The sequence below is a fragment of the Bradysia coprophila genome, assembly GCF_014529535.1.
Source record: "Bradysia coprophila strain Holo2 chromosome X unlocalized genomic scaffold, BU_Bcop_v1 contig_98, whole genome shotgun sequence".
Classification (NCBI taxonomy): domain Eukaryota; kingdom Metazoa; phylum Arthropoda; class Insecta; order Diptera; family Sciaridae; genus Bradysia; species Bradysia coprophila.
The window spans coordinates 219042-242517 of record NW_023503371.1 but is presented as its reverse complement, the minus strand read 5'-3'; the positions used below and the strand labels follow the sequence as shown (position 1 = coordinate 242517).

The window sequence follows — 23476 nt, the reverse complement described above, 5'->3', positions numbered from 1 at the left end:
TCTCTTTATTATATTTTGTTAATCCTGATCGAACGTTTTCGAATCACTGCAATAATAATAAAATAAATAAAACTGAAAAAAAATATTATTTTGTGTTCCCAGACTTGCCTGATGAAATAAAAACTGTAATTAATCTATCACTTACATAGTCAGATCGAGCCATATGATTGGTCGATCGACGAAGATGGCATTTTAGTATAATAAACGAATAAGAACTAAGTGAAAACGACTTTGGAAAAGTGTCTTTCAGTTAGTTCTTACTGAGATACTGAATTATACTGTTGACATACATAAACACATTGTGTCGTGTCTCAAAAAATTAACGAAACTCTTAGTGCGTGAGTGTATTACGCATAAAATCATATCGATCGATTTCTGCGCATAATTTTGTTTGAAATAAATTTAATTTGAAAATGTTTACACCAAATCCATCCATCAAATGTGAAAAGGATAATATGCAATTCGTTCGAATACCGGAAGATTATTTCAACGAAGCAAATAATTTGCGTGCATCTAATGTTCAGTTAAAGTGCAACAATCAAACGGTTCCGTACAGTAAGCATTTTCCGTTCATCGGAAATGTAAACAACAAAAGTGTTCAATGTGAATATTATTTCAAAAGTTCCACGAATGCCTGTGAACACTCGAGTAATTATGAAAAATATTACTTAGCCAAGCCAACGGATTTGCATTACGGTAAAATGAATTCCAATCCGACAGCTAACCATCATGATTTGATGAACATTGGAACATTGGAGGAAACAATACATTATCCGATGGATGAAAGTATCAATTACGAATTTGATATTCCGATATCACTTGCAACGAAGGATAAAAGTTTCGGTCATTTACGCGAGATCGATGAAGCGAATAATGATGAAATCGGTAAATTTTCTAAAAAAAATTTTAAGTATTTTATGGGAACCTTTAACTTTTTGCAAAGTTAGGGTAACGGGCTCTGAAAGAGAAAAACGAGTGGAACAACTCTATGCATGAGAGAGACAAAACAGGGACTCGGAATAGAAATAAAGAGTGATTGTAATCGGTGCCGTTACCCTAGTGCTAGTGGAAGGATCTTTAAAAATCTAAAGCAACAATGATTCATCGGTAGAGTATAGAAAGAATATTAGACAGGTGTTTTGTAAGAAATCGATGGTTGGGAAAGGTGTGACATAGTCCAATATAGTCCGAAATTTTTGATTTTTAGATATTTATTTGGAGGTATTCCTCGACTCCCTTAGCACGTTCCGATGTGCCTAAAGTTGACAAGTCACAATAACCGGCAACGCGTTGAAGGTTTGATAACTCTTTGATCTGGTAGTATTTAAAGTGCTATAAAAGCTCTAAAGTATATCTGAAAGGACACGAAAGCCATGCAACAAATGCAAATGTATAAAACTGTGTAGAAGATAACATCGAAGGGGAAACTACTCTTTTTTATTGATGTGATTAACATGATTAACCAGTGATTAACATGATGATGAATTCATGATTTACCAGCATTTGACCGGGAGAATCATCACAAAACTACAAATAAACGTGAAATATAGCGGTTAATCAATGTTTAATCATCGATTAACAGTTTGGATTCACAAAACTTATGTTTCTGATTAACAGATTAACTGATTAACTGAGGTTTCCACCTCGGATAACATGGTCTTCTTTTGTGTACAATAATGAGCCATCATGGTAAAAAATAGAGTTCAAGAATGTCTAAGCCACAAAATGTGTCACTAAATTCTATGGTTCCGTCCTAATTCCATAAATTGGAAAGGAGCTTGTACCAGGGATTTTTTGGTAAATTTTAGAAATCTCAGGAGATTTTGATATACTTGAGTATATTTGTCCAAATAAATTTACCAGAGAATAGGCCCTGGCCTGTACCTTCCGTTACGAAAATCAAAATTGAAGTGAGAAGTCATCTGAGTCTTATTTCCATTGAAAGATATTTACACCAATTGAATGGCCTTGTGTGGAGCCGAAAAACCAGAAAACGAATTGTGCAACTGAAGAGCCTCATAAATTAACATAAAACGCGACACAACAGTAATGAAATAACTCAACTAAATTTCTATTTCCGATTCGTATTTTATTTCGGATATTTTGCACATTATTGAGATGATGTTGGTGTTGTGTTTCTTGTTGAAACACACATGCTGTTAATTCCATAAATTCCATATATAGTGGAGTAAAGGTTAGGTCATGATCTGAATCACAGTTTTTAGTCCATAAATGAATCATTGTCGTAATTCATGCCAGAAATGAAAACGGAAAACATTCTGCTGTTTGGTAGAAATTTTAAGAAATTAAATTCTTATTACTGCTGGCGCTGTACTTAGTTGATTAATTTAAAAAAAAAAGAAGGAAAGTAGAACCACACGCAATAGTAAAATGAATCAGAAGTAAATTTCCGTGATTTACGATAAAAATTCTGTGTTGATTTATTAAAAATGAAGTGGATAGAACTAGGTTCTGTGTTGAGATAGTTATTATTCCATATGGTCGAAAGTGGCATATTGCACACCCTAAGGAAAACAAGAAAATTGGTTTAGGTTTCGGAAGCATGTACAGTCAGTTCCATAACTCTGGACTCGCATCAACAAAATTCACACGCGTGAATTTTGGACCTGGGCCTGGGCTGATACTAATGAACTCTATTTCGTTATTAACATCAGTAAATATTGCGTTAAGAGCAGTATTCTTTATTAAATCTTATATAGCCCTTTTAGGTAAAATTGTAAGTTAAATTTATCCGATCAAAAAATTAGTGTCGGAGCTACAATATATTTAACGATCGATACTTTTATCCGAATTTTACAATAAATTGAGCCGGGAATTGAGCTATTGTAAAATAATTGAGCTATCTTTTTTCGTGCCTAGTTTGCATAAATGTTTGCCTTATGAAGTATACCCTTCACTTCACTATTGTGTACCTCATGAGGTCTCACAATAAATTCGAAACATAATTACTGATATAGCTCTGTCACAATGTGACAATGTGTGACAATGTGTGACAATGTGTAGGTTAGTCTGCGAACATACATGACATAATATGACGAGAAATTTTATGATAATTTAAGGCAATGCCAGCAATCCAGTTCAACCTCATAATTATCCCAGTAATCGCAAGGAACGTACGGCGTTCACAAAACTACAAGTTCAGGAACTTGAAGCCGAATTCAATCATTCGAACTACCTCTCACGGTTGCGACGATACGAAATCGCGGTTGCATTAGAATTGACCGAACGGCAGGTAATGAAAAATATTCTTGAAATGTAATGAGAAGACAGAAATTGTAAATGATTGTGTTTTAGGTAAAAGTTTGGTTCCAGAACAGACGTATGAAATGGAAGCGGATTCAAAATAATTCTCCATAGAAATAATTTATTTTGGAATTAATTTATCAATTTTATAAGTTTGTGGTAAATAAAATTTGTATTCGGACTTACATTGAGTTGTTTTGTGGATTAAATTTGATTCAACGACAGTTTGGTGAGATGTATACGCTAAAAATGCTAGATACCCTCTCTTTGGGACGCGTTCTGGTACGCGTTAATGTATCTGAGCAACGCACTCCAAGAATCCACAAGAACAGATTTTTTAACGGTCAAAAAGTCTCTTATTTTGTATTGCGTTGATCTGAGTGAATTTACTCTAGTTTACATACACCCTTGGTTCCTACGTCAGGTATGTGTTGTTACTGATTTTAGGGAGTGGCGATAAAGTAAAATTGCAGATAAAAAGTTGAAACAGTCAACAATGAATTTTGTTTGGCTTCGACAAATGATTTTTAAGTAAAACCGCAGCTTGTTTTTCTGTGTTTCTTGATACATATTCGTCGTTTCCCGCAACTCCAATATGACAATGTTAGGGAGTTTTAATTTTATTTCGAATTATGTTGCTCTTAGGTTCATTAATTTTTCCTCCACGAATTTTCGAAATATTATGCGTTGTTATTCAATTCCATTGCGGCATGTTTTCTCGTGCGAAATAGTTGGTGACTCACGATAAAAGTGTGTGAACAGATCATGCTGAAACGCTTTTTTATACTCGATTTGAAATGAAGCACAGCTCTGCTACGCTAGTAGCAGTGCCGTGAATGAAGAGATCATTTTGCAACGCTTCTCAATAGACGTTTGGAAATGAACAGATCATTTTGAAACGCTTTTCTATAGACGTTTTGAACGCTAATGTGCTTATGAGGCAGGCGTTTTGAAATGAACAGATCATTCTGAAACGCTTAAGCATTCTGAAAAAAGAATCGTCAGGCTAACTAAAATTTGGAACAGCTATGTTGTAGCTTCCCGTATTTGTGACTCATTTTATTAGAACCATTACGTACAATACATTTCTTCGATATTAGCGCTTTATTCGGAAATGACAATAATTGCCTTATCAAAAAAGTATACTATTTAACCTTGAGTCTGCATTTTTTTGAACATAAAGTACGTTGGACTTATTCTAAAATGGAACAGATTAAAACTGTACGCTTTTAAGTACAGTGAACGACATCTCAAATGTCTCCCTGCAAATTTTTCTGAGAATTTTATTGTGTCATTGCAAATTCACAATGACATTCTCTGAAAAAAATGACAGTGAGACATTTGAGATGTCGTTCACTGTATTGCGCGGAAGATTTTACAATTAAAACAAAAAGGAAATAGTATTGTTTTGAATTCCCAGGTACTTTTTGTCGATCTATTATCCAATTCCGCGTATTTACAGTCAATTCCTTGTAATGGCATTACAATTATTTACCGGATATTGCGGAAATTCCTTTGAGGGTGTCTAGTCAATTACTAAATAAATATTACTACTTGCTGGAACTTATCTTTCGTTTTCTTATTACACAAGCAGCAAATCCAGGTCGACTTAAATCACCAGGTCAAAAACAAGATAAGGTCAATTTTTAACCGATGCATTTTTGACCTGAGTCCGACCCTAAGAGTAATTATACCTAGAGAGGAAATTTTTACAACGAAATGTGGCCCCAACATCAGTTTGTATAAGATACATATTTCGTATAATTTTCCACCAATGCATGTATGCGTTAAGCTTTTGATAGTTGCCCTCTTAATTAAGCCTTGTTTTTAACTTAAAAAATAAATGGCCGATTTCCTACTAACGCCTCTGAATGTTAGAACAATTATATCAAAAACAAAAAGCAAAAATATTAAAAATATTGGTCTAAGTACGAGGCTTTTGTTGGACACACCTTAATTTCGTTCATACTTTTTCCTACATTAGTGTTGGGTACTGAAAATAAGATTTAAAGCTCCCTTCAGCCAGTATGTATAAGTTAATGTTTGTTTGGAAAATTTCTATTTTGACACCGGTCAAAATAACAAATTTTTCAAGTACAATCTATTGATTTCCAATAAGGAAATTCGCTTGAACCTTTTTGAATATTTTTCATATTCTGCTTCCAGAGGAAATGAAATAGAATTTTTATTTTTTTCGTAGTGGCGACATTGTGACTTTAACACATCGCTATAAAAAAACACATCTCGCTGCTGCTTTTGGTATCGATTAAATATATCGATTTCTTTTAATGTTTTGCACGAAGACAATGGGGCAAAACATTAAAACCGATCGTTTCACCTTAATGTTTTGCACCATTGTCTTCGTGCAAAACATTAAGACATAGGTGCACTGATGGCGTGATACATGCCGCCGCCGCTACCATAATTTTTCTCTTTTTATGACGTTTTTTGACATAAAATAGAATCGGCTCAAATCTCATTTTCATGTGTGCAATCTGTTTAGTTATTTTGTTGGCCAAAAAAAGTTTTATAAAATCGTAGAAATTTGCATATTTTATAATTAATTTTACCTCAACTTATACACCGATCTCTTTGTTTAGAAATGAATTTCCATTTCTAAATCCTTTGCATGTGATATAATTGTGTAGATTGTACCTAAAGACATCTTTGTCTTATCGAAACCCCGAAGGCAATGACTATATTTTCTTGGTTAAATAAACGGGAACAAGGAAACATAAATAAACACATCGGCGAAGAGGACACCATTCATAAATCAATTTATTCGTCCATTGAACCATACAACAATTGGACAGACCCGTCGTCCGAACACGGTGGCGTTTATAATTTAGAATTTTCTCCAGATGGGTAGGTCAATTTGATCAATTCGGGTTTCATGCGGAATTGCGTTACTTCCGAATCAATTGTAATTCGGTCTGTCCGCATTTCAGATCATTGCTAGTCGCTGCATGTGAAAAGAAATCGGTCGTGCTATTCGACCCGATAACAAATCGCAAAACAAATTCTATCCCAAATGCTCACTCCGATTGTGTCAACTGCGTCAAGTAAGAAAAAAAAACCTAAATTGCTTATCCGATCACCTTTGCCACAATATTCGTCGATTTGTTTAGGTTCATTGACGGTCGTCTGTTCGCAACATGCAGTGATGATTCTACGGTAGCTCTATGGGATACGAGGAATCTCAAATCGAAAGTTCGTTCACTGCATGGCCATTTGAATTGGGTGAAGAACATAGAATATTCAAAGAAAGACAATTTGCTCGTCACCTCAGGTTTTGATGGAAGCATTTTCACGTGGGACATAAATTCCAGTACCGAACAGGGCTACACATATCAAAAAGTATTTCACACCGCTGGATTGATGCGATGTCGTATAAGTCCGGATGCCAGTAAGCTGGTCATCTGTACGACTGGTGGATATTTGATTATTGTGCATAATCTGGATTTGCAAATGTTAGCCAAGGACTTACATGGATTTAGGGTAAGTAATAAAATCAATGACATCCTACGATAACGAATTGACTTGCCACACCGAACTTTGAGCGTAGAATAACAAACGTCCAAAGTTTCTAATATTCCAAATTGTATTCGAGTAAGCAGTTGTGTGATCCGTTGATTTTTTTTTTATCCAAATTTTCCAGCCAAATATTCATCGACTGATGCAACTAGGACGACAGTTAATTCCGTATGCTGCCAGTTTCAAACACTTATTTTCCAAGTCTGTACAAAGAAACAGAGTTGAGCTTATAAGCGATTTTCCGCGTGAAAATGATGCAGAAGTTATAAGTTCACTTCAGGTCAGTGAAAGATTTTCCCAACATTAAAGTGATTTCTATTGATGCTCAATTCTACGTCCATCAAAACAGATTCACCCGCAAGGATGGTGTGCCCTTAGTCGAAATATTAGCTACGATGAAACCTCGGAATGGACTTGCGTCCATGACATTCAGGAATGGGCAAATGTCGACGACGAGGATTTGTCCAGCAATTTGAACGAAAACAATTTGGTTGGTGAGAGTAGTTCAACCAGCAGCGATGAGGATGGACCGCGTGTGACACAACCGCCGCGGAATGTACCGGCTGAAATCGAACCGTTACACCATCCTGACATTTGGGCAGCTGAAATGACTTTTCGCGAAAGAGCTCTAGGTTTGCGAAGACGCAGTACGACCGGCGTGGGCACGACAAATGTTTACGGTATTTATGGCATTCGAAGCGGTGTGCTACCGGTACGGCTGTTAGACCATAACGACACATCGTCCGATGAGACCGGCGTCGACAATCAGAAACCGTTCCACGACATGATGATCATGTCGCAAAATGAGAAACGAATGCTGTACTTTATCCAAGAGCCGAACCGGGGCAAAGGTTTCATCAAGGAATTGTGTTTCTCGTCGGATGGACGGATTATCGGTTCACCGCATGGAATGGGATTTCGTTTGCTGGCATTCTCGGACACGTGTACGGAAATACCGAATGCTCTACCTGAAAATCATAAAGCACAAATGCTAACTGAAATCAAATTCATTAAATGCCATTCCGATATCGTCGTTAGTACCAAATTTAGTCCGAGACATTCACTTGTTGTTACGGGATGCCTGGGCGGAAAGGTTGTATGGCATCAGCCAACATTTTGAAAATCTATCTCGGATTTTCTACAGCGAAAGTGTGACTTTTTTTATACAGATTAGTACTTAATAAAGAGTACGGTATAAGCGAAGAATAAAGTATTATTTGAGACTGCCTATATGTACTGACGTGTTGATCCGAGACTTGTAGCCTTCAATATCTTCAAATGATTATCAAATGTATTTGCCAGTGAGTCGTGGGACTTTTGTTTTCTATTGGCAATATCACGACAGAGTAAAATAAACCAGGCAGGAGCAGACGACGAAAATACATTCCCGTTATAATCGTTTACGTATTCGTTTCATGTATTTTTATTAGTAAGCGTTTCGCACCAAAATCAAAGCCATACCTATGTAAGGTCAAAATCGACTGCTGCGACTTTACACTGCTGCGGCAATATTGAGTTTTGCGAAATAATTGATCGACTCAGAAGTTAGGAGCAAAACGTTCATAGTTATTCTGGTTTGCCTTCTATTAATAATATTTTCAGTCACATTGATGTTCGACGTTTTGAACGTTTTTTGAGCGTGTGTTCCAGTTATAACAACACAATATTGTGGCCTGCAGCCTCAACTGTGTTAGCTTTTAAAACAGTTGTACCCGCAACCTCAACTGTTCGAAAACTATGCTAAGTTTATATTAAAACAATTTGTATCCACAGCCTCAACGCTTCGAACGGCAACGCTATTGAATTGGGTTATTTTCGAAATTGTAATATTGACTTTTCGGAGGAATTTATATTTTTTGTGCCAATAGATCGATAATCGAACCTTCAAAGGCTTCTGGCAACCGCATACATATTGTTTACAAAATTAGGAGGTCAAATTATTTTATATTAGAAGTATATAGCTAGAAAGCTGCCTGGTTATGTCGTGTGTAGCAGGTGTCAACACAGAAAAAAAAATTCTTCTGAACTATGTCCGAGCTTTTGGTTGGCTGAATGCTTTCATTGTAAAAACAAAATGCAAAAACATCTACCACGGCTGATTCAATCGTCTTAGGAACTGTACTGAATATTCAATAGATTTAGCATAGTTATTTAGTTATGTACACTTCCTAATCCTGTACAAGATTTTAAGGTCAAATATATTCGAATTTCTCAAGGTCATCAACTTAGACCGGTATCTGTGACTTCCTATATACAAACAAATCGTTTTGCATTTTCATAAAACCGGAACAACTTACAGAAAAGATTTTTTTATTGAAGCAGCTGTATCTAGTCAAACAGAATCCGTTTGAGCTATTGTGGTAAACACAAAAGATACAATAGATCTCAGTAAAATGCGTGTAGTAGAGACGTCAAACCGATGAGCATCGAAATATTTTATAAAGAAAATTTTCTTAATTGCATGTCATTTCAATTTTTTTTATTTAAAAGCGAAAAAAAGGCTGCAAAGCGCAACCAGTAAAAAACGATCTTTTCAAAAACAAATATTTACAATAAATAAAGAAATAAAGAAAATTCGTTCAGTGTCGTTACAATCTGCAAGTTACCTTTAATCCACGGATCTGTTCAATAGAGTAAAACTGCAATCGCAGTAAAAAAAAGCATTTTTAACAATAGTAAAGAGGCGTGGTTTACGTGAAACGGAGACAAAACGGAATGGTTTTTTTGCTGCGTGGAGACACTAAAGTATTTTTCCTAACGCATGCTAAGAGGCATCCGTCTCGTGCTGGAAACCTCTCGTTCGCTAAAAAAAAGCCTTTTAGCATTGGTAGGGAACAACGAAGTCCCGATATTTCGACACTAGATAAACAAAGGAATTTTTTCTCCTAATATTCGTTCGTCAAGCGAGTAGTCCCTACCGGTCAGCAGTGGGTTTTTACTTTTGGAATTTATTTTCAACCTAAGTAATAAGCACATACTAAGCGAGCTACCCTTAATCTATTTCGGTTGGTCTAATATTTTACCTATTGCACAATTTTTCTCAACATTTTCTCATTCAAATAATTCAACCGTAACCGCGCCATAAAACACAGCTTGTTTCCTAAATGTTGGCAACACTGTGAACACTAATTGCTGCTTGTCAACAAAAACGACGGCTGTGGATCTGACAAAAGGGAAAAAATGGCATCAATAAGTGATGGTGACGATGAGATAATGCAAGAAGAAACCGGTAAATATTCCCATTTAATCGAATTAATTTGTTCGAAAAAGTTATCAGTGACCGCAGAAAGATTCCCTGTACGGAATTGAGTAAAAATCAAGTTAAATACGCCTTGTGTTACGGTGGTATTTATGCAACTTTTTCTCCCTTCTCCCCATACACTGTGCAGTGCGGCGCCATTGCTGCGTTTTGTTTTTTTTTTTCTTACTAGTTTCAAAACAGCGTGGTTTGCCATAGCTACTTGATAAATTTGTTATTTGTTATTTTAGGGCAACGAAAGACTCGTTCCGGAAGAAAAGTATCCAAGCCGCCGACGACACCAAGAACTACCCGCCGATCAACGAGAAAAAAATCAGAACACGATCTAAATGATCAAGAACAGGTTAGTGATTTGTTTGACAGCACAAAATTAATTCAAAAAAAAAAAATTTGTGATGATAAACAATGCAAGTTCGGGTAGATTGAGACGTTGTTCCAATTTGCTCCTGAATTCTTAAGTAATTTTTACTAAAGACTTTGGAAGACAACGCAAGGGCCAGCTGAATTTTAGTTATCTTATCTCTATACCAATATAGTGTTGTAACGTCTGATTTGTAAAAATTGCTTTCTGTTCACCATTAACAGCAATCGATTCAATTGGGTTTAATTGACGAACAACACCGACAATATACACCATTGGATGAAACGATGAATGTGGGTGCTGAGGAGCCGAAAATTGATCAATTACTGTCGTCAATAGATGAAAAACCGGAGATACAAAACGACAACAGTTTATCGTTTCCATTCGGCAATCATGGTACATCCGATTTAACTGCTTTGTACGATCAGTCATCGATTGGTGCCAATAACGACAATGCACCGCCAACTGATTCAATAGACAATCTATTGGCGAATTTAGCTGAAGACAATGCCAATTCGTTACCGTCCGGTGACGATGAGTCGCGCTTTGCATCGTCGGAAATCAATCATTCTGGTGACGGATTGAAAACCGAAGACGTTGACGCTTTGGTCAGTGAATTGGTTCATTCAGCTGCGATGGATCAAAGTGACACCGTGTCAAATCCGCCTGCTTTGGCCGAAGAATTGCCGAACGGAGATAATAGTCAAGACACAAAATTGGATATCGATGCGGAAATGGTGTCCGAAGATGAGCTGCCAGCACCGTCTCAGGAAAAAGTTGACGATGCTGAAGAAGTCAGCGATGACGAATTGCCCGGACCGAAATTAGCCGAATTGCCCGATGACACCGAGGTTGTGTCAGAGGACGAATTTCCGTCGTCGAATAAAAACAAACGCAAAGCTGACGTTGGTTATGATCCTGGTAGTCCGACGGAGAGTTCAGAAGTACCAGAAAAGAAGACGAAAATTGATGAGCCTCAAGGTTGGTTTGCATTTCTTTTGTTAAACTGTGGTTTCAGTCACCCAAAAGCAAAATAATAATTTCCAGATGTTGAAGAGAAAAAGGAAGAGAAAGCCGATGCTTCCGTTGAGGAGAAGAAAATTTTGCCGGAGCTGGAAAAATATTGGAAGGCAGTCACTGATGATCCGACGAATTTCACTGGCTGGACTTATCTGCTACAATATGTGGACACAGAGGTAATTGAATGTAGTGATCGTGAAGTCCGCCCTTATCTCATCAGTTAATCGGGCCAGAAAATGACAGTCGAAATCTTAAAGTTCTAAAAAAAGTGTTCGCCTACTACTTCACTCGTACCTCGTTTTAAGCCCAAGCAGATGCGATTCTTTCCTCCTCATCGGATTTTGTATTAAACAAAAAAGTGTTTGGTGAACGAAAGCTCATTCCTATTCGGTGCATGAATCGTTTAACGTTTCATCGCAAAATGGGATGTCTGTTAGACCAAATGCCGAAACAAAAATTTTTATTTTTATTTTCGCATCGATCCGATTGCAACCATGAGAAACTCACCTGATGTGTTTGAGTTTCTTTTATTTCTCCTGCACAGGCATTCTACATTCATAAGCATGACTATCAGTCTCCATGCCAAAAACGGGGGGAAATTTTGTATCGTTTCATTTTTAACAAATCCAACTCCACTCGGTATCGAAACTCTGTGTGTCAATTTTGCGAGCGTCTAATTTCCAACAGCAACTGTGTTCACTTGATATCTTTTGCCACATTAAAACCGAAGGTAGATTATCAAGCATACAGTTGAACAATGTACGACGAACATGAATTTGAACTGCGAACGAAAGAAGAAGAAAAAATTGTATGGTAACGAGAGTGATTCAGCACATCAGCACTCTCTTGAGGTTAGGCCGTTTAGTCTCATTTAGGTCAAGAAGTGGGTCAGAAATCTTGCAAGTGTTCTCCGATAAATTCTAGGGTTCTTCGAATAATTGTGTGTGTTCTCTGATCATTTCTAGCGTTCTCCGAACAATTCTAGTGTTCCTCCAACAATTTTAGTGTTTCCCGATCAATTCTAGGATCTATCCGAACAATTCTAGACAATTCTAGGGCTCTCCGAACAATTCTAGTCTTCCCCCAACAATTTTAGTGTTTCTCGATCATTTCTAGGGTTATTGGAACAATTATAAGGTTCTCCGAACATTTTTAGTGTTCCCCAAACAATTATTGTTTTCTACTTTACAAATTGTCACAGAAAGTGTTCTACCAAAATTTCAAAGTTCAAAATGTTCCACGGTGAATCGATTCAGTAACCGCTCGATCATGAGTGGAGCGCTTTACTCTGATTCAATTAGTTGTTAGGCTATGGACAGGTCTCAACAGCTTAAACGTCAAATAATCAGCATAAGACAGCTCTTTGATGATTTCAGTTGCGCAAATAACTAATATGAAATTAGTCCCCTCATCTCGACCTCAATCCAATGTACAAACATTAGGGGGTCCAAAATCGTATGGGAAAATAAAAGTTTCAAGAAAGTTGGCGGACCACGGGGAAAACTTACATACAGTAATCGCAGATTAGATAGCAAGCAATTCATGTGTTTGGTTGTTTTTTTTATGTTCCAACAGTTCCACACTTCTATCAATATATTGCACACACACACACTCTGTGCACATTATGCTAGTTGTCTCACTCTACGTGTGCGCGTATAAGCGGTAAATCCGAGTATATCCCGAATAATACTAACATATGAAATATGTGAGGAACGTGTGGAACTAAGAAAAACAGAGAGTCGCATGAATATTTCTAACTATTCTGAGCTGGCTGTATATGACCCACTGATAAAAAATGTATATGGGGCCGATGCGATCCGAGTTCGTTTAGGGTTCGCGAAATGGAGGTCATAAAGGTTTGTTTTCCTCGGGGTCCGCCAACTTCCTCAACACTTTTCTTTTTTTGGAACCCCCTAACAAACATAATTTCGTTACACAAATTATTTGGATTGTTGGGAAAAATTAATTCTATTTTCTACCGTTAGAACGACATTGAAGCGGCCCGTACTGCATATGATGCATTTTTGGCTCATTATCCATACTGTTACGGCTATTGGCGTAAATATGCCGACTATGAGAAACGAAAGGGGAACTTGGACAAATGTGACGAGGTAAGTTGTACCATTTTCATGCTAAAAATCATTTTCCGACAAATGCATTTTATTATGAAAATTTTCAAGTATATAATACGAATAGTGCCTTTATGATTATTTTTTTTTTATTTTCACTTAATTTTGTCACTTAATTTTTTTTTGAATATTTTTTAATATTTATATGCCGTTAGAGTGTTAGATCAAACCTTTGAAAATACAATTCTAATCCCTACAGCTTACGCTCAGGGTCACTGTTTGCTGTTATTCTGCACCCGAGCTCCTAGATAATATACATGATATATTATTTATATTTATAGTTTATATAATGAATTATCATTTATTATATACTGTGCTGTGTAATGCGAATGTCGATGCAATGGAAGAGGTAGCGTTCAGTTTTATCGACAATGGTTGATGGCATCGATATGAAATATATATATGTGTCCCAACTGAGTGAAAATAATGATTTGAAATGTGAAAAAGTGCATCATCAATTTTGATAACCGTTTACGTATCTATATCTCTATCCTGTCTCTTCCATGGAGCATCGCACGGAAGCATCAGACACATGCGGAATACATTATGAAATATTTTTATACAAAAAACAAAACGTATTGTCATTTATATTACCATTTTTGAGATAAAGAGGAAATAAAAATTGAGTCAATTTGTTAAACTCATTTTGGAAGAGAACGGAAAAAAGAGAAACACTCACTCAACATAGAGATAGTTATGCAATTGGCGATTTGCTCATAGATTGGGCTGTTCAAGTAAGCGACGATGCGATGCATAGCGGACCAAATTCGGTGCGAACATAAAAAGTGACTTTTGATTTTGTCGAGCTCCATGAATTTTGAAGTTAATCGGTCTAATCGACACACACGCACACATAAATTTCACGAATGTCCAGAAACGAGGCAGTGTATTGCATCACTAAGCGAAATGCAGATTTACTGGAAAGATTTATGGACTTGAGCTTTAAATTTCTGTCAAAATGACATTTCAATCAGTGTTGGATACTGAGCTTAATAACGTTCGTTTTACTCGGAAAACGTTTACTCCTCACACCTATGATTTGATAAACTATCGAGGGAGTAATCACTTTGGTTAATCACCGATCAATCACTGGTTAATCGTTGGATTATCATCGAGGAATCACTGGCTGATAAGAATCACTCTATCACCTATTGATGACTGGTTAATCACCGAACTGACTCGTCACCGATCAATCAATGGCTAATCACTGATCAATCGTTGGTTTATCACCGATCAATCACTGGTTAATCACCAATTAATCATTGGATTATCACAGAATAATCACTAGTTGATACTAATCACTCGACCACCGATTGATGTCTGATCAATCACTGTTTAATCCACAATTAATCATTAATTAATCCACGATTAATCACTGATAAATCCACGATCAATCACTGATTAATCCACGATCAATCACTGATTAATCCACGATCAATCACTTATTAATCCACGATCAATCACTGATTAATCCACTATCAATCACTGATTAATCCACTATCAATCACTGATTAATCCACTATCAATCACTGATTAATCCACGATCAATCAATGGTTAATCACCAATAAATCAATGGTTAATCACCGGTTAATCACCGGTTAATCACCTATCCATCACTGGTTAATCATCGATTGATCAGTGGTTAATCAGTCAATCAAAAAAGTGTGCATACCCGTTCGTTAACATTGCCAACAATATTTACACCACATCCTTCGCCATTCGAATTTTAGTTGACTAAGTGAAATCAAAATTGTTTTACTGGAAATTGTCTGATTTTACTGTGAGTTTCTATTGATACTCCCTAAAATCAGTTGCTTTTATGTTACGAATCTTTTTTGCCGCTATGTGTCGCACCATTCGATGCAAATTGCCAATCGCGACACCATTTCGTCCATTCCAACTAAGATCACAAAATCACAAAATCAAAATCCAACGGAAAATGCATCGTTCCTTCTTTCTTTCGATTTAAATTCAAAAATCCCCTGTGATGTATATCGTGCGTCGATGTTAATTATTGGAAAAATTCATCGCTGGATAAATCTACGAGAAAATCTTTTTTTGTTTCGGATCCGTTGCTAATTTTTTGTTTCTTTTCACGCCGAGTTTAAAGTATTTACCACAATGTGTAGGCAAATATCTGAATTTTTATTTACAACAAAAAACCAAATTTTCATTCGATTTTCGCATTTTGCTGACGCAAATTGAAACCATTTAACGGGGTAAATTATTTAAAAAAAAAACTGACAAACCAGTAAGTATGGTGAGATATAAATGAAATTAATGAAATTTATCTAATAATTAATGTGTTTATTATTGTAGTCCATAAGTGTAATTTTAATTACCTTTCAGTGTCTCGAGCAAATGGTATTTTGGAGCTTCATTTTCAAATCATATGCAATAGCGATGAAGCGCTTTTGAAGTGAATTTTTTGCAATTTGAAATTGACAATGACAGATTTCTCGATCCAAAGATTAATTAAGTTACCTTCTACTGGGCCAGACTTTCCTAATTTCTTTCTTTTCGAGAAATTTTAAGCTGAAGTTAATGTCCTTCGTCAGTAACACAGACTGGTTTCCTAAAATTATTCCTCAAAGGCTCAATTCAATTGTGCTTTAATCTTTAACATCCTTTAAATAAACTCTGACTCGCTCATCCGTTGTAGATTTCAACGTGCTAGTTTAAAAGTTCAACCATTAGGACAACAGTCAATTAATCGATCAAATTCTTACGAAGCTAAAATGGCCACTAAGTCGCCGAATATAATTTTTCTAAGGATATTTTGCATTGATAGGATCGGCAATTATGCTGCATTTTCCATTGTGACTCGATATTCACCACAGGCTACACAATGGAAAACGCAGCATAATTGTCGCTCCCATCATCGCAAAATTGCTCGTGTGTTTTCGGCCTAACAGTCACAGTCGGATGGGTTCTTTGTTCTGTTGGAATCGAGGCAAAATGTCGCGAAATAACGATTCTCGTTCAGTTACGACGTTGAAAATCGTTCTTGAGTATTTGAAAACGTGTGAAAACGAGACGACTTGAACTAAATTTTCAATAAACCTATTAAGCCTTCGACGATGAATCTGGGAGAACTGTATACGTCTGTCGAGTAAATAATTTTTAAGCTGAAAATGGCAAACAGTGGTGCCGAGAAGAACTTTTAATTTGTATTGTAAGACTGCAAGTTGTTTTGTACATGTCTCACCTAATCAATCTTTCAAAATGATTATATAAAAAACGAAAGAAATTTGTCTACGCTTTCAAATTGAAGCCAATTTTGAGTTAAATTCATTTTATTAGAAACTTTTTCGCTACTGCATGATCATAATTGCATCATTCCAACCAGTTGTTTCAAAACTTTTGCTTTCACTCAACACTTATTTTAGCGTAACAAAAAACTAATTCAATCGTCCGTCTTTGTTTCATTTACAAATTGAAGGTATTTGAACGAGGACTTAAATCGATTCCACTATCAGTTGATCTTTGGATTCATTATCTCGCCCATGTGAAGCAAAAAAATCCGGACGACGAGGAATATATTCGAGTTCAATTTGATCGAGCGTTAGTAAGTTGCGGTCTGGAATTCCGTTCTGATAAATTGTGGGAAGCTTATATTAAATGGGAAACGGAGGGTAAACGATTGACCAATGTCATCAGCATTTATGATCGTTTGCTGGCTACGCCTACACAAGGTTACAACGGACACTTTGATAGGTAATTTGAAACCCAAGAAGATGAAGATGAAAATTTCTTTTTCCGTTATACGAATACTAATCACCGAATTCTAAAACAGTTTTCAGGAGATAGTCAACAACAATCCCATTTTGTCGCTGATCAGTATCGACGAGTTTAAAAAGTTTCGTAGCGATGTCAGAGAATCGACAGAAAAAGATGCATCCAAAGCCGAATCAGAGGATCTGGCTCCCGGCGAGGACGAACCCGATGATCATGTGCGAGACGAAGAGGAGACAGCCGCAATTAAGGATAAAATCTTGTCAGCCCGAAGAAAAATACATAAACAAAATGTGGCCGCGGTCACAGCTCGCTGGACATTCGAAGAAGGTATCAAGCGACCGTATTTCCATGTCAAGCCGTTGGAGCGTTGTCAACTGAAAAACTGGAAAGAGTATTTGGACTTTGAAATTGAACAAGGCGATAGAAATCGAATTTTGGTGTTGTTCGAACGATGTTTGATTGCATGTGCTCTATATGATGAATTCTGGCTGAAATTGATTAGATACTTAGAGTCGCAAAACGATGAGAGTTTAATTGAAAAAACGCGAGACGTATACTTCCGCGCCTGTACAGTACATCATACCGATAAGCCAGCATTGCACATGCTATGGGCATCTTTTGAAGAATGTCAAAACGATTTAACCAAAGCCCAAGAAATTCTCACCAATTTGGACACCGTATGTCCGAATCTACTTCAAGTAGCCTACAAACGCATTAACATTGAACGAAGGAAGGCCGACTTCAAAAAATGTGCCGAATTATATGAACACTACATCAGCAGTGCTAAAAACAAAAACATTGCCGGCACATTGACGATAAAGTACGCCCGTTTCTGCAATAAAATCAAAGGTGACCTGGATGGTGGCATAGCGATATTAAAGGCGGCACTCGATAAGGATCCAGCCAATACCCGTTTAGCGCTACAAATGATCGACTTACTTCTACAGCGTCCTGCTGTTAGCGAAACTGAAGTGGTATCAGTGATGAATACATTTATGGAACGTGACGGCATCGAACCGGATCAGAAAGTGTTGTTTGCTCAAAGGAAGGTCGAGTTTTTGGAGGATTTCGGTAGCACAGCTAAAGGAATGTTAGAAGCCCAAAGAGAATTGCAGACAGCATTGAACAAGGCAAACGAAACTAAAAAGAAAAAGTGAGTCCCGATCAGTGAGATGTTTTCCATTTTTTTTTTCAAACCATTCGTTCGTACTTTCAGTGACGTTGCAACTGCCAAAAAGTCAACAAAAGAAACTACACAGCCGACGTCCAGTTCTTCAACATACTACGGTAACTATGGATCCGGCAATAATTCCAGTTATTACAATGCCAGTCAGTACGGTACCCAACCATATAGCGACAGCTACGGTTACAATCAATGGCAACAGTATGGATCGGGATATGGAAATGCATACAGTAATGCATGGAGTGGTTACAGCAGCAGTGGATATTATTAAAACGAACAAAAACAAAAAATGTTTGTTCGGACAGTTGTGACCTTTTTTTCTATTATGTTTCTATAGAAGCTGTTAATTAGTTTCAATTTCAAAAATTTCAAAATGAACACCGAGTCAACATCCTTTCCGACCGAAACAGCAAAAAATGAAAAAATGGTGGGAATGGATTTGTGACCATACTTTCATTTGCAATGTCATGCCATTTTCATTTTGTTGTGTCAGTTCACATTTAATTTTTTTGTTTTTAACACCAGTTTTGAATGAAACTATTTGAATGAAACTGATTAAAATTGGACCTATTGTGTACATGCACTGTGTTTCATTTAACGGAAGAGCGTGTGTGTAGAAACTGAGAAACTGACACCATGACATCGGATTGCTGTTTTCATGTTAGATCGACTATAAGGACAAGATGGTGAAATGACAGTCCAGTCAACTGGTTAAGTCTGTGTTCGCATGACAGTTCATTTCAAAATTATTGTTGAATTTATCAGATTTGAAGTCCCAGCTAATCGTTTGGATAACACAATTGAGGAAAATTTATAGAACTTGACGAATTGGATGATAATTTATCAACGAACAAGAGATGTTTTAAGAAAGAGGACCGTGATGGATCGCCAAAGTCAAATCGCCAAGATTTTTTTCTGCGATTCGACACATTTTGCCGTTTCTTTACACTCTGGCGATTTTTCTTACGTTTCTTCACACTCTGACGATGACGACTTTTTCTTAGCAATTCATCACTTTTGAATAATTATTGTTCAATCACCCAGAGAAGTCGCCGGAATGCGAAGAAAAGCCATGAAGAAACGCCAAAGTGTGAAAAAAACGCCAAGATTTGGTTGATTTGTGAAATAACCACGAAAAATCGACAGATTGCGAAGAAACGCCGAGAAAAGTCGTCAGAGTGTGAAGAAACGCCGAGAAAAATCGCCAAAGTGTGAAGAAACGCCATTAAGACAAATTTACCATTCTTGGTGTCTATAGGCGTTTCTTCACACTCTGTCGATTTTTTCGGCGTTTCTTCACACTTTGGCGATTTAGCAAATCAGCGAAAAATGACGAAACGCCAACATCTTTTAAATCGCCACAAAAATCGACAAATTATGAAAAAAAAACGCCAAGAAAAATCGCCGAAGTGTGCAGAAATGCTATAAAGACAAATTTTTCATTCTTTATATTTCTGGGCGTTTCTTCACACTTTGGCGATTTTTCTTGACTTTTCTTCACACTCTGATGACTTCTTTACGTTTCTAGCGATTTGAATTTGGCGATTATTTACAGGAATCTATGAATGGCTCACCTCAGAAACCCAGAATTTAATAAGCAGGCCGTCCTAGCAAAGTCGATTTTCCACCATAATAGTGAGAATGCAAACTACCAGAACAAAAGGTAAGTAAAAACGATTGACACAATGCGTAAATAATTGTTTCATGTCTACGATACCTCCACACAATTAAACGATTCATTTGTAATGGGCCGACTACAGCAGCTTAGAAAAGAAATTTATTTCCAATTATTGATTATTCGTTTACATCTCTGTCAGTAATTTCAGAATTTTTTCCTCGTTCTCCATTATATCAACACGGGCCAGGTCCATAATTTCAATCTGATCTTTGATGTCTGATTCTATGTGGGCTAACTGGAGCCGGAGCGGTTCGATGGCCGTTTCAGTTAAACTGAAAATGGATCGAAAAGAAAGCGTTAAGGAAATAGTAGACTACAAGCAATATCATCTTCAGATGTCAGGCCAATATTTCACTAGCAAAATCCTTCGTAATTTACAGTTATTGTGTACATACCCTTCTTCACGTTTCAATTCCAATTTCGTACTTTCGTATGAGTTCTTCCACATAGACAATTCCATTTGCATCGAATCAACATCCTCCTGTAAAAAGTCCATCAACTTTCCCAACGGATTGATGGATCTCGTTAACTTTTGAATTGAATCTCGAAGTGAATCCATTTGCTTTGCTGACGTCTGACGCTGATGAGAGTTATTCAAGTCCCATTCCTAAGCGAAAGACAAACAAAATTAAGATTGAAATATGACGAGGCGTACATATTCCAACAACTTACAGCTTCAGTTCGTCGTTTTTCGCTGGATTCCTCGTCAATCTTCAAAAATTCCTTTTGGGTTTCTAATATTTGTTGCACTAGATGACCTTGTTGCTCCTCATCGTTTTCGTTCAGCACATCGGCTCCGTATTTACTGTCATTCATCTGATTTGACGAATCTTCAATTATAACCAAATTTTCACCATCATCGTCCAGCTCAACATTCAACGGGTCAATTTTTATATTCACTCCGGGCTTTGGCATATTTCCATCCGGTTGTAAAACAATTTCAACATTTCTGTCGCGTCGCCTCGGAGCTCCAGGTCTTGCTGAAGCTGGTCTAACGCTTGGTGGACGTAGCGATGTTCGAGGTCGGGGAAGGGATGGAGTGTCAGCAGCTTCAGTTGAATTATTTCTAGATGTAATAGTTTTCTGGACCGTCCGTGTTGTGTCATTTACATTTACATTTTCTTTGTCTTTTTTCGACGACACTTTCCTAGAAGATTTCGGTTCGTTCTCACCTTTCTCTCCATCCTGAGCAATGCCATTTTGTTCAACTAAATTATCGCCATTCGAAGTAAGTGCGGGTACATCTGGTTCACCGTTGACATTTGAAGCCGTTTCATGAATCTCGTTACTATCTTTCTCTTCTGATGCAATTCTCTCCACTTTTCTGTCAGATCGATCGGCAGATTTCCGTTTCTCCATTATATCGCCATTGATAACAGTTTCAGCGACGTCTTGATCATTGTTTGTCTTACTTAAACCACTTTGGATTTGAACAGAAACAATTTCTGGCTCAAAAGATTTTTGTAGGTCATCAGCATCGTTTGAGTTAATCACCACCTCGTTTACTTTATCCAACTGAGTTATTTCTGGAACACTGTCCACTTTGCTAATGGTCTCCTTTGGAACCTTCTCCTTAGGTTCTTCCTTAATGATTTTAGTAGACGATTTTTTAACTTCCGTACCATTAATAGCTTTAACTTTTTCCGGTCTTATTTTCTCGCTACCTTTTACCTCCTTCGTTGGTTTCTTAGCATCACGACTGGGTTTCGTTTCCTTGTCTTTGGTGCGTTCTTTCAGTTGTCTCTCGTTGTTCTTGTCTTTCGTTTCTTTCACTTTCTGATTAATTTTATTGTTGTCTTTCAACATAGAGGTTTTGGTGTCATCGCTACTTTTCGACTTGGTCTTCACCGAATCAATGGAACTTTGCTTGCTTACTTTACTCGGTTTCGTGGTAGAATTTTTACTTGCTTTAGGAATTTCATTATTTCTAACCATTTTGACGGCCTCAGTACTGCTGATTTTTTTACTCAATGCTAGTCCTATCAGTTGCAACAGCTCATTCGTTCGTTCAGGTTCTTGTCCAGCGACAATTTTTGATGGTTTCGCATTCACATTTTCCTTAGTGCTAATCTCTAAGGGAATCGAATCAATGAACTGAACTTTGCGTGTGGCGCTAAATTTAAGTTTACTTACTAACTACGTCTATCACTTTCTGCAAAAACGAAATCTTCGCCTCTTTGTCTTTAATATTCGCAGAAACCATTTCATTTGGCTCGAATAAACCATCAAGATATCCAGAACTTTGTATGACCTAAATTTTAAGGAAACTTCAACTTGAAATCCATTGATAAATATTTAAATTTCAACATACCGATGTAATAATGTCATGCAAGAAACGGAACGGTGGTTTATTCAGTAATTTTTCGGTTAGGGCCGGTTTCTTCACATATTTGCCGAGTGTGGTCTGGGTTTTCTTGATGGTATCTGGATCAACTTCAGTCATCGCCACAAATAGGTGGCGAACGAATTTTAAAATTTAAAAAACTAAAAATTCAACTTTTATGTTGTACAAATTCTGATGAAATAACATTGAATCTACGCGGTTTTTGTTTGATGGTTACGGTCGCTATGGCAATAAAATAAATGTCGTCGTGCTAAAGTAATAATAACGTAGACGAGGCAATAAGTATAACTATAACATTAATTCATATTGAGTTCATGTTTAATATACTATATTTTAGATGATTGGGTTTATACGGTTTATACAGCCACATTTTTAGTTTAATTTCGTCATTAAACATTTCAATCCAGTAAAAGTTTTCTTCCCTTCCAATGTACAACACAATACATATTGATGCCATCATTTAATTTCCAATAAAGTAAATAAAGCACAAAAGGCCCTACCGTAGCCTACGTGCATGTCTCTTAATGGAGTCAGACCACCTTATTCTAAGTCGAAAGGAGTTGCGAAAAAGGAGATCAGAAGTCTAGTCTGAAGTAGACATTTATGAGTAATTTTTGTCTTCCTTCAACAGTGTACTAACTATAGGCCGTGGAGACCCATGGAGTGGTTATATGAACTCCTCTAGATATCTGCTGCACCAATAACTGCCCCGATCCCAATACTTTTCAATTATTTTCTTTGTGAAGCGGCTGCAACAGAACGACGCACGACATCGGAACCAGCGGATGCGAGATTTCTTATAAATTCCCAATTTTTTATTATGTCAGTTCGGTACGTTCATTGTGGGATTATTAGTGGGATCATTTTTCTTGAATCCTTATGGTTCTTCACAAACCGTGACTCAAGGTCCTTGAGGTATGCAGATCGATCAGTAATCCATCTGAGTTAAATTATTCTCATTATTC

At 36.9% G+C, this 23476-nt stretch overlaps 4 protein-coding genes across 4 annotated transcripts; 3 read left to right on the top strand and 1 right to left on the bottom strand.

The window, feature by feature from the left end:
* Window positions 1-276: 276 nt before the first annotated feature.
* LOC119070580 (homeobox protein MOX-2-like) lies at window positions 277-3436 on the top strand. The gene is made up of 3 exons (XM_037174988.1): window positions 277-885; window positions 3081-3253; window positions 3316-3436. Exons 1-3 carry the CDS (start codon window positions 414-416, stop codon window positions 3376-3378), a joined length of 708 nt encoding a protein of 235 aa, XP_037030883.1. The 5' UTR covers window positions 277-413; the 3' UTR covers window positions 3379-3436.
* Window positions 3437-5671: 2235 nt separating this feature from the next.
* LOC119070579 (DDB1- and CUL4-associated factor 10 homolog) lies at window positions 5672-8028 on the top strand. The gene is made up of 5 exons (XM_037174987.1): window positions 5672-6129; window positions 6213-6326; window positions 6393-6762; window positions 6923-7078; window positions 7148-8028. Exons 1-5 carry the CDS (start codon window positions 5957-5959, stop codon window positions 7916-7918), a joined length of 1584 nt encoding a protein of 527 aa, XP_037030882.1. The 5' UTR covers window positions 5672-5956; the 3' UTR covers window positions 7919-8028.
* A 1921-nt stretch (window positions 8029-9949) lies between these two features.
* Window positions 9950-19066, top strand: LOC119070576 (pre-mRNA-processing factor 39). The gene is made up of 8 exons (XM_037174983.1): window positions 9950-10027; window positions 10288-10400; window positions 10643-11399; window positions 11466-11614; window positions 13424-13549; window positions 17011-17285; window positions 17365-18459; window positions 18523-19066. Exons 1-8 carry the CDS (start codon window positions 9979-9981, stop codon window positions 18758-18760), a joined length of 2802 nt encoding a protein of 933 aa, XP_037030878.1. The 5' UTR covers window positions 9950-9978; the 3' UTR covers window positions 18761-19066.
* A 1163-nt stretch (window positions 19067-20229) lies between these two features.
* LOC119070578 (TRAF3-interacting protein 1) lies at window positions 20230-22789 on the bottom strand. Its single transcript, XM_037174985.1, has 5 exons — window positions 22479-22789; window positions 22301-22418; window positions 20840-22239; window positions 20563-20774; window positions 20230-20439 (listed from the first exon to the last, which is right to left on the bottom strand). Exons 1-5 carry the CDS (start codon window positions 22608-22610, stop codon window positions 20292-20294), a joined length of 2010 nt encoding a protein of 669 aa, XP_037030880.1. The 5' UTR covers window positions 22611-22789; the 3' UTR covers window positions 20230-20291.
* Between the last annotated feature and the right edge of the window lie 687 nt (window positions 22790-23476).